This window comes from Odontesthes bonariensis, chromosome 24 (genome assembly GCF_027942865.1).
Source record: "Odontesthes bonariensis isolate fOdoBon6 chromosome 24, fOdoBon6.hap1, whole genome shotgun sequence".
In the NCBI taxonomy this organism is placed as follows: Eukaryota; Metazoa; Chordata; class Actinopteri; order Atheriniformes; family Atherinopsidae; genus Odontesthes; species Odontesthes bonariensis.
The window spans coordinates 23,701,296-23,711,034 of record NC_134529.1 but is presented as its reverse complement, the minus strand read 5'-3'; the positions used below and the strand labels follow the sequence as shown (position 1 = coordinate 23,711,034).

At 42.1% G+C, this 9,739-nt stretch overlaps 1 protein-coding gene across 3 annotated transcripts in view; it reads left to right on the top strand.

Annotated features, from left to right (window-relative positions):
• Positions 1-3,923: 3,923 nt before the first annotated feature.
• Positions 3,924-9,739, top strand: part of LOC142374775 (homeobox-containing protein 1-like) — a 36,191-nt gene continuing 30,375 nt past the window's right edge. For 2 of the 3 annotated variants that reach the window (XM_075458590.1, XM_075458588.1), the window contains exons 1-2: positions 3,924-4,098; positions 6,087-6,761. In XM_075458590.1, coding sequence (XP_075314705.1) covers positions 6,094-6,761 — 668 coding nt within the window. In that variant the 5' untranslated portion in view covers positions 3,924-4,098; positions 6,087-6,093. Of the gene's footprint in view, positions 4,099-4,211; positions 4,643-6,086; positions 6,762-9,739 lie in introns of those variants that run through there. The other variant, XM_075458589.1, reaches the window with a different exon arrangement.

Genomic DNA, 9,739 nt, shown 5'->3' with positions numbered 1-9,739 from the left:
CTAATCCCGGTGTTATGATTACATTAAAATGAGAGATATGACTTCGTACGTGTTTAGATCAAAGCTAGAATAAACCTGTGGAATTGTGGGCTCTACTGACGCCCCCATTATTTTCCACCCTGTGGACTTTGCCTGCGCTTCAGTTCGTAATTTTTGATTAGGTAATTCTTGATTAAGTAAAAATGATTAAATAAAACATTATTATAGTCACCTCCTCTGTCCAGCTGTAACTCCACTTCTGCAGCGGCTTCCACCGCCAGACCTCCTCTGCTCAGCTGTACCTTCACCTCTGCAGCGGCTCATTCTGCAAGGCCTCCCCTGCCCAGCTGTACTTCCACCTCTCCATCAGCTTCTACCGTCTGGCGTCCTCTGCCCAGCTGCATATACACCTCTGCGACTTTTCCCACCACCAGGCCTTCTCTGCCCATCCGCACTTCCACCTCTGCGACTTTGAAAATTATCATCTCACAGTAACTACACCCCCATCCCCATCTCTGCAACTGACACCAACATCACTTCTGCCGCCATCCCTACACTACAACCTCAGCAGCTCCCCCTGTCTCTAATTATAGAGGTGGTTGGAGTTTAGCTCAGGAAATTTTGGTCAGGAAGGCGATAGGCCCAGATGGAGTGTGTCCAAGGCATCTGAAGGACTGTGCAGGACAGCTAGCAGTCCCCCTTCAGAGGCTCTTCAATATGGGCCTTCAGATGGAAAAAGTCCCAGTGCTGTGGAAGACTTCTTGTCTCATACTGCCCAAATTAGGATGACCCGGGGAGCTGAATGACTACAGACTTTGACATCTTGAAGACCTTGGAACGGCTCCTTGTTCGTCACGAGACTGCAGGCTGCTGAGGATCTTGACCCTCTCTAGTTTGCCTACAAGAAAAAGATAGGAGTGGAAGACACGATTCGGGACGTGCCGCATCGCGGGCATATGCTTATTTAGATGTGCCTGGTTCATATGTGAGAGTCATGTTCTTTGACTTCTCCAGTGCCTTCAACACCATACGGCCTCCCATAGTGAGAGACAAGCTTCTAGGTATGAGAGTCGCCCCCTCCCTGACATCGTGAATTACAGACTATCTGACTGCCAGACCACAGTATGACAGGATGGGGAGATGGGTTTCTGTAAAGCTGGAATGCAGTACTGGGGCTCCACAGGGTACTGTTTTAGTTCCTTGTCTTTTCACCCTCAACACATCGGACTTTAGATACAACTCAGAGTCCTGCCAAAGACAGAAGTATTCTGATGATACAGCTGTTGTGGCATGTCTGCGTGGTGGACAGGAGGGGGAGTACAGCATCCTTGTGGAGGCCTTTACTGACTGGGCCAAAAAGAATAGTCTTCTCCTGAACACCACCAAGACCAAGGAGCTGGTGGTGAAATTCAGGATATATAAAACACCATGCCAGTCAGTCTGCATAGAGGAAGAGGAGATAGAGGCCTGCAAATACCTGGTGCTGGTACTAGGCAATAAACTGGAGTGGTCTGCCAATACGGGGGAGTGGCACTACAGACAAAAACTGTAGGTGCCTGGACAAACTGGTGAAAAAATGGCAAGTTTTGTGATAGGCAGGGAGCTGGACCTTCTCAGAACTGTGGTGGAGCAGCAGATGAAGAGGAAGTTATATTCTTCGATGGTGAACAATAAACACCCCCTCCACAACATCCTGGCATCACATGTTCTTCTCACATTTATTTATTTATTACCATTATTATTTTTGTTCAAATATACAATCATTGTAAATACTTTAATTGAGCTACATGACAATTTGAATTGTTTGAATTGTCACCACGGGGGAAATTCATATTGTTACAGTTCTAGATGTAATAGAAATAGAATTTAAATAGAAAAAAGTATTTTTCTTTTCTATTCTATTCTATTGTATTCTATTTTTATATTAGTGTCAAGCTTGATATCAGGGTCCAAGATAGTGTAATAACTCAGATACCACCTTAAACTGTTGTTTCAGTTTGAATTACATGTTGACGTATTTGAGGGTTTTCTTGTATGGATCACCTGTTTCGTATCCCCCCATCCCATCCCTGCTCTTGTCCACATGACATTTTAATCTGATCTGGGTTGTTACCATACTATAACACCCCAGTTCTTCTGTATGAGTTTAAATGATTTGGCCACGATGCTGAGGTCAATTATCTTGCTGAAAGGTCTACTTTCGATTCTACTGCAGATGGTCTCATCTAACCATCAAGGATTCTTTGATAGGACGCATCCAGTTGAATCAGTGACTGCAAACTGCCCTGTGTCACACCCATGGACTCTTGTTTTTAGTTTCATGTTTTAGGTCACATTTTTTGTTCTTAGTCCATGTTTAGTTTTTAGTTTTGCCATGTTTTAGTTTCCCTTCACTTACCAGTTCATTAGTTTCACTCACTTCACCTGTGTTTTTTCCCTCAGCTGCACTCACTCTCCAATCACTCTCACTCCCTATTTAAGTTCTCAGTCCTTTGTGTTCTTTGCGAGATCATTGCCAATCATACCTGACCTGCCTGAGTTAATTCCCGTTCTTCGTCCCCCTCATAAAGCTAAGTATTTATACCATGCCATGCCCAGTTCTTTGTTTGTTTTGTTCTCAGTTATGTTTTTGAATTCGGCTCAGCTGCGCTTTTAGTTTGAACTTTGTTTTTGTTAATAAATCAGCTTTTACTTTTGAAATCCGCATCCGTGTCCTACCTTCACCCCCAACCCCAAAACTTGACACCCTGAGACAACATAAAAACCCCAAACCATAACACTTACACCGCCATGCTTACTAGTTGGAAAGAGATTCTTATCCTGAAAAGTTGTCTGTGTTCATTTTTACTGTGGTCACATGGTTCTGTTTGATTCCTCTTTTCAGAGCACATTATTCCAAAAGGTCAAGTGATTACTTGTGTACTTGTTTTTTTTTATACAGAAAAAGGTTGTTTCCTGACACACCTCGTTTGTAAGTGTACATTCTGAAATCTCTCTCTGCAATAGCTGCCAGGATTACTTACAGAGCCTTTGTATTTCTTGAAGATGTCATCAAATAGTATGTTCATGAATTTTCTGGATTGGCCAGTCCTGGATGAAATGGTTGTTTCAAAAATGAAAAACAAGTGAAAGTTGTTTTAAAGCTGCACTACTTGCAGACCATCTTCCTTAGAGGAATTACTTATTTCTAATCTCTTGTACATCTTTTTAAATCCCTTGCCAGAGTCAGAGCCATCCACAACATTTTTTTATGATGGCTTGAGATAATTTAATCAGTCAGAGTCTAATGTGGGACCCCTGTTTATGTTATTGTTGATTTGAAGTGTTTCTAAATTGTACCGAAATTCTGAAATGAGGTTACCAGTAAATGCTTAAAAGGGGGTCAAGTCAACAGTTCTGAAGGGGGTACTTACTTTTTCACTTTGGGTCAGACCATATGATGCTGTTGAGCGTTTTCACTAAACCTGTTTAATTGGATACTCTTCTAATAATTATCTTTGTGCTGATTACTGCCGCCAACGTAATTACTAATCTTTTCCACTTCATTTCAAGCCTAAGAGTCCTTTATTTTATTTATTTATTTTTTTAAATCAGGGTAGCAAGTTTACACCACATTGGTTCCACATTACAATTCCATTTTTTGTGAATTATCACACGTTTTGCAGATGGAAATGTAGTTTTACCTGTACCAGACAGCGGATGGTTGATGAGCTGGTAGAAACCTGGTCAGTCCGGGGCAGCCGCTGTGGCCACATAAAAAAACTACATCGCCTTTTTTTTTGTGACAGCTGTAGATCAGCGAACCATCAGTTCCCCCTCGCTCTTATTCCAGGGACTTGTAGTTTTTAGTTTGGAAAACGCCGCTGCATGGCAGAGGTCTTTGGAAGAGTAAAACTACAGTTCCCTCTGAGCTAGTCGGAAGTGTTAGTTGTCAATATGGCTGTTGTCAGACAGACAAAGCAGAGAGGCAAATTATTCGCCTCTGATTAGAAATCCTTGGAAAAGGGTCGCGCAGGGCACTGTCATCAAATTGCTCTATTGTTCGTCTGCAGTAAACGACACAGCTGGCCTTTGCTTTAGTTCTAAAGTTAGATGGTTAAGTGGACGATTTGAACCGAGGTAAGTCATGTACTTAGCTACCTACAATACTAAAAGTGATGTTATTAATATCAAACGTTCGCTAGCCAGCGACGGCGGCTAACGTCAGCTAGTATCAGTGTTGGCATGGTTAGCATATTATGCTAATCAGACCACAGCCTCAATGCGACCGAAATAGCTCATGTTACGTTGCGAGTCATGTTCTGTGATGCCAGCGGACTGTGGTTGGTTTAAATTCAGCAACAGGACCACTGGGAATGATACAGTTCATTGTGCGTTTGAATGCTGCAAGCTGTCTTGATTTAACGTCAGATTGCGCCTTGTCCGTGTTCCACGGAAACATTTGCTAACGTTAGCTTTTGGGCATAGGGCGTGAAAGCTGGCACAGCCAGTGACTCGCCCGCAGCACCGAAAAGAGCGACAGATTTGCGCTCTCACTGCGGGTCCATTTAGTCGGCAAAACAAAAAACACATGGTGGAGGAGACACCGCCGACCAAGTGCGGTCACTTTGACGACTAGGACACCTCATCAGAAACGTCTGACGCACGCAAACCGTATGTAAAGGTAGGAAAACCTGATATGCTTTTGGTTGCATTATGAACAACTAAAATAGAACCACCACCAACGTGGTGTTCTCTAAGTTTTTCAACTATTTCGGACTGTTCTCCAATCCGGCAGGGATGTGGGCAAAACGAAGTTTACATCACTATCTGTCAAGGAGCCCAGTTTGATCTGCTTTTCTCCGGTGATGGAATAAACATAAAGTTGAATCTCTGACTTCCTGCAGGGTTTGCTTCTCCTCGTTGTGTTTCTCCAGTTAAACCAGTTTGGGTCAAAGTGAATAGTTAACCTGGTTAATACTTAATCAAAATGGGTAATTAATTAAGAGGCTCAGTGTTTTATTTATTTTGTATTTACAGACTTTTGCACACTTATAGAATAGTAACACTCAAGTGCACTCGTGGGTTGAAAAGAATGATGCTCTTGTTAAAGTTGCCTCTGGGACAGTTATGGTTTAAATTCCATCCCAGATAGATGGGACTCATCTTGCTAATGATTTACAGCTTTAGCAGCTTCCTTTATGAGTTTGAAATGATAACTAAGGGACGAGTTAATATTCACCAGTGCTGCTGACCTGTCATATGCTGCACAGTTACTCTATTTCTGTGATCTCCTAAAGTGACTTTCCTCTGTCTGTGTCTGGGAATAGTTCCTCTCCTTTTGACATCATACCTGTAAATTCTTATAATCGCCACTGTCATATTAGTTTCCTGCAGGATAACTTAAAATTATACACTGAAAGCCTTTTTAAATTTTTTTTTTTAGAGTAACACAGATGTAGCAAAATGCAAGTGACCCCTTTTAAACCATTTATCATATCAACCATAGGTTGGGCTGCCACACAAAATGGAAAATCTGCCGCAGTCTGATTCCAGTGGCATTGATTTTGAGCACAGCAAATTGCTTATGAAAAACATGCAGCGTGGGTGGTGTGCAGAGTGGGGATTATATAGTAGCTCTTAAAGAACGACAGTCAGAATGTTAAGATAGCATCAGCTGTCAAGGTGACTCCAGCTCTCGGCGCGTGGTGCCTGCTGGTTCCCAAAAATAGCTGATTTTTATGCCTTGCCCCTCCCTTCCTTTTTCTTTAGCACTTCTTTGTCTTGCTTTTGTCTTCCTTTTTTATCTACTGCCTCTTTATTTTCTTCCTTTAATTTTCCCCTTTCCTTTTGGCTTTATTCTTTTACCCTCCTCCACTATCCGTCTTTCCCTCTTCTCCATCATTCTCATTTTCCTCCATCAGCAACTGCGTCCCTTCTTATTCTTTGCTACTTAATCCTCTCATTTCCTCTGTTGCCTCCACCATCTCTTTATCTGTCTGATTTATTCTACACTTTCCGCTGGATTCCTTCCTACTTTCCTTAACTTCCCCCTGCATTTCCTGTTTCCTTTTCCTCCTCTTCTTTCTCTTCTCTTTCACATGCTTTTTGTTGTGTTTCTCATTCAGTAGCAGGATGTCTGAGTTCAGCGAGGAGCCGCGCTTCACCATCGAGCAGATAGATCTGCTGCAGCGGCTGCGTCGCTCCGGCATGACCAAGCAGGAGATCCTGCATGCGCTTGACACTTTGGACCGGCTGGACCGGGAGCACGGCGACAAGTTTGGCCGCCGCACCTCTTCTTCCTCCTCCTCCTCGTCCTGTTACGGAGTAGGTGGGGCAAACGGCTGCACCAACAACTCTGCCTCCAATACTACTACCACAGCATTCAACAATAACACCACTGCCTCGGCAACCACCACCACTTCTGTGTCATGCAACGGCAGCAACAGCGCCGAAGGCGGCACCGGTGATCACTCGGCCGCTGCCACTTCTTCCACGACGTCCAAAATCTCCACGGCCACGCAGACACAGTTCAACAGCGGCGGGGGACTCTCGCTTTCTCCCAGCAACAGCTACGACACCTCCCCACCTCCTGGTCCGCCGCCACCATCTGCTATCCTGCCATCACCGGTGTCGCTGGTGGCGCTGGCTCAGAATGGTCGTGACAGCCTAGCTGCGACACCCAATGGGAAGCTGTCTCCTCCGCGATATCCTGTGAACAGTGCGGCGGCAACCCGAGCGTTTGGGTTTGAAGCTGCAGAAGACGACCTGGACATTGATGATAAGGTGGAGGAGCTGATGAGGTAAGTACCAATGGAGATGACATGATTTCTATAATGTTTGTTTAAGTAACTTTACTTTGCAGAGAGCAAACTTTCTGTGTTCATGGATTTAGAACTTGACTGTTTGTTGTGGTCACGTGACCAGATAATCTTCTGATATTTCTCTCATTATTGTGAAATGAATTATCCTTTCCGATGCTGATCTCACTTTGGATCTGTAATGCCTTTGTGTGTTTAAACCACAGAAGAATGCACTATAGCTTCTTCTAAGAGCAACCTTGGAGGCTTTTTCTGTCATTTTTTCCCCCCTGACAGATGCCTTTCCATTTTGAAAAACTTGATTGTTACAGAGTTACTAGGCTTGAGGTGGCAGATTGTCTTTATTCGCAGTAATGTTCGTAATGAAAAGGCAAGAAAGCACATTATCTGTCACGTCTAAAATGGCACCAAGTGGAACTCAACTGAAGCCCCATTGTTTGCAGCTGCTGTCGGAACACGTACTTGTATTAAAGTTGAAGTAGAGACAGAAGTGTAACAATCTCTACAATGTCAGCTTAGTGTCACATGAGCTTCATCAGCAGATGATGTTTGCCCTCATTTTCTCATTTTTAACTGTATATTTATGGTTTTTATTTTTTTTCATTTATTTGTTTCTTCATGAGCACAGTAAGAACTATTGTTGCATGTTGGCATAAAAAAGAGAGTTTAAGGTTTTGACTTTCTCTTTGTAACAGCAATTGATGGAACAATTTCTAGCCATGCCCGAGTGTTTAGCTGCATACTGGGTAAAAACCTCTTAAAGTGTCTTCAAAGGCCCTCTGTAAATGAAAGGACTTTTTAGCTGTGGAACAATTGCTTGTTTTTTTTCTTTTGTTGGTTTGTCTGCTGATAAAATCAAGTTAATGACAGCAACCACATTTGGATGCTCATCAGTCTGTAAGTCAGTTTGAGGGCAAGATTTGTGCTCCAAAGGTTGAAGTTTATCCCAATTTGTATCCTTTTTCTTACTAAAGTGTGATTTTGTGTGTAAAGAATTTAGTAATATTTGGTAATCTAGGAATAGAATTGAACTGACCATTGATATATGATATGCAACTCTATCCTTAATTGTTAGTATGTACTGATTGACCAGGGCAGGTAGACATTTGCTTATACTTGTTAGGGTTTATTGTCAATTATGTCAAGTTTTGTTTTTAAGCCTCTTAAATCAAAGGAAACATGGACAAATAGGGGTAGATTTTTTTTATAATTCAAACGGCTACGGTGTGATTATAGTACAGCTATTGATGCATTTTTAAAAAAAAATGTTCCTCTTGTATTTCGGCTCCAAAGCGTGCAAAAGCCGTGGTTGTCAGACTGAATTTGCTTCACCTTTGGGATGAAACCACCACAGCAGCATCTTGCTGTTGGTAACATGGTTCGTTATTGCATATTTCCAAATTGCCACTTTGCCATTTTGCACAAAACTAGCAGTAGCAAACTCCGTGTAAAGATAGTCGACCGTCACAGAGCACATAGTGAATGCGCTAATAGTAAAAGGCGCGCGTTGATGACGTCATCCCAGTAGATGCTTGTGTAGAAAGCCCACGATAGCGCCCAATAACAACATGGCAGCTCTGAACTAACAGTGCAATAGTACGTGCTCATTAATTCATTCGTCTTAAAGTATTGGTAAAATAAAGACAGATAATGCCTTATTTAGACATTGTATTGTCAATGCCCTCTTCACTCCTGTAATATGGATATACGTGGATCTCGAGTGATCTAAATAGCATCAAACAAACAAAAAAAAAAACAACAACTTCCCCTTTAAGAGCTTTAAATGCGAGGAGAATCATTTTAAATTCTATTCTGAATTTAACAGGGAGCCAATGAATAGAAGCTAAAACTGGAGAAATATGATCTATCCCAGTGTTTCTCAATTCCGGTCCTCAAGTACCACTGCCCTGCATGTTTTCGATGTTTCCCTCCTCCAGCACACCTGATTCAAATGAATGGCTCCTGATCAGGCCACTGCACTGAGTTGATTATTTGAATCAGGTGTGCTGGAGGAGGGAAACATCGAAAACATGCTGACCTTCCTTTTTAGAAGGGTTTAGAAGGGTAACATTGTCCAGTGTTGTATGCATTGAAACTATCGTTCTGTCAACAAGAGAGTCAAGTATTGCTGGAGTAAAATTTAGGTTTACGGAGCGATTTACTGTTTAAATCTGGTTACAGCATTCTCTGATAGACACCATCTATATGTAAAATTCTTCTCAGAAGCTGTAAAGTAATGTAAACTCGAAAGATATCAAAAAATGGTAAGATAAGACAGGGTTATGAGGGAACACTGTTAACTGTTCACTCTCAATGCCATAAGTCAGCTCAAGATCAAGGGTGTGATTAAGGCAGTTAGTAGGTCTGTGAACACTTTGAGAAAATCCAAGACTGTACTATAGAATTAAAGTTAATATTTAGGCTGTCATTTTTTACATCTGCATGAATATTGAAATCACCCACTATATCTGTACTCAGCACTAACTGGGATAAACACTCTGAGAATTCAAACTCCGAATAAGAGCCAGGTGGACGATACACAACAAACGCAAGAGGTTTTTGCGATTTTCACTTTTTGTTGGGGAAAAACTGAGAATCGGAGATTCAAAAGAGCTCCAAGTAATCTTAGGTCTAGGAAAAAGAGTAATCCTGGTCTGAAGATAGCTGCCATTCCTTCTCCTCTGACTGTGGTTCGAGGAACGTGAACATTTAAACAGTCAGAGGGAGTTGATTCATTGATGCTAACATGATCCTCCTGCTGCAGCCAGGTTTCTGTAAGACAATATATCAATATGATGATCACAAATCAAGTCATTCACTATCAGAGACTTGGAAAGGAGAGATCTAATATTCAGCAAACCACATTTAATAGCTTGATGTTTTTGTTGAGTTAAAGGTGGGGTATGAGATCTTGGAAAAACGGTTCCTGCAAGCTATATTTTTGAAAATACACAACCTTG